Source organism: Monopterus albus, unplaced genomic scaffold (genome assembly GCF_001952655.1).
Source record: "Monopterus albus unplaced genomic scaffold, M_albus_1.0 scaffold442.1, whole genome shotgun sequence".
Classification (NCBI taxonomy): domain Eukaryota; kingdom Metazoa; phylum Chordata; class Actinopteri; order Synbranchiformes; family Synbranchidae; genus Monopterus; species Monopterus albus.
This window is the reverse complement of record NW_018128322.1, coordinates 70,660-72,129: the sequence shown is the minus strand read 5'-3', so window position 1 is coordinate 72,129 and position 1,470 is coordinate 70,660. Positions and strand designations below refer to the sequence as shown.

Below are 1,470 nucleotides of genomic sequence, written 5' to 3'. Positions count from 1 at the left end.
TCCGCACCTCGAAGTCCGAGGCCATGGTTCTCAGTTGGAAAAGGGTGGCTTGTATGGATGCTGATTCAGCATCCATACAATTATTGTTGTTTTTATACAGATGACACCACTGCACATTGCTTTAAGGATTTTCCACACTCACTTGCAGCCAAAATGTTTTAGGTCTAATTTAATGTATACCCACACATCCAGATTTTCTGTAAACCATGTTTGGATTAGGAGCACAAATTAGGAAATAGATTGAAAAGAATTTTCAGCTGTGACTGTGCAAGTTGCAGTAATGTTCACATGGGGCTAAATGTGACTTGGGCTGGGATCACAGCTGTTGATGTGTTTCATGTACAGTAAACTTTTTGCTCTGCAGAGGACCTTCAGGCTGACTGTCAGAGTGCCACGGCTAAAGTATTCAGACAGCAGAAGATACTCGAGGCTCGGTCTTTGTACATCCTGGCCACAGCTGTTGGCAGAAGCCCCTCGGTCCTGGAGGCTATCGAAACTGAGAAAGCAGAGAGAGTTGTAAGGCTTTCTGGAGCTGCTTGGCCCAATGAAAATCCAAAGGTACGAGATTAATATTTTTTTAATCTTATATTTAAAAATGTAGTGTGGACTGAGACTAGAGCAGGTAATATTTTTAACACTTTTTACTGCTTATTGGTAGTAATTTTAAATAAAGCAATGAAGTCACTGGAACTCATTAAGCAGTATTCTTTTACTTGCAGCAAGGAGACAAGTCAGCATGAGCATACAGAGTTGTCTGAATGAGCTACAGTGGATATAAAAAGTCTACACACCCCTGTTAAAATGCCAGGTTTCTGTGATGTAAAAAAACGAGACCAAGATAAATAATTCCAGAACTTTAGCCACCTTTAATGTGACCTATAACTTGTACAGCTCAATTGAAAATAAACTGAAATCTGTTTTTCAGTGGGAAGTAAAAATAAAAAACTAAAATAATGTGGTTGCATTAGTGTGCACACCCTTAAACTAATATTGTGTTGAAGCACCCTTTCATTATATTACAGCACTCAGTCTTTTTGGGTATGAGTTTATCAGCAATGCACATCTTGACTCTGCAATATTTGCCCACTCTTCTTTGCAAAAACGCTCCAAATCTATCAAATTGTGAGGGCATCTCCTATGCACAGCCCTCTTCAGATCACCCCACAGATGTTCAATCGGATTCAAGTCCGGGCTCTGGCTGGGCCATTCTAAGACTTTTATCTTGTTCTGGTTAAGCCATTCCTTTGTTGATTTGGATGTATGCTTTGGGTCATTGTCGTGCTGAAAGATGAAGTTCCTCTTCATCTTCAGCTTTCTAGCAGAAGCCTGAAGGTTTTGTGCCAGTATTGACTGGTATGTGGAACTGTTCATAATTCCCTCCATCTTGACTAACCCCAAAGCATGATGCTGCCACCACCATGCTTCACTGTGGGTATGGTGTTCTTTTGGTGATGTGCAGTGTTGTTTTTG

General features: G+C 40.6%; 1 protein-coding gene across 1 annotated transcript in view; it reads left to right on the top strand.

The window, feature by feature from the left end:
• prkdc (protein kinase, DNA-activated, catalytic subunit) overlaps positions 1-1,470 on the top strand; it is a 139,607-nt gene that overhangs the window by 83,550 nt on the left and 54,587 nt on the right. The window contains exon 71 of the mRNA XM_020587171.1: positions 365-558. Coding sequence (XP_020442827.1) covers positions 365-558 — 194 coding nt within the window. The remainder of the gene's footprint in view (positions 1-364; positions 559-1,470) is intronic.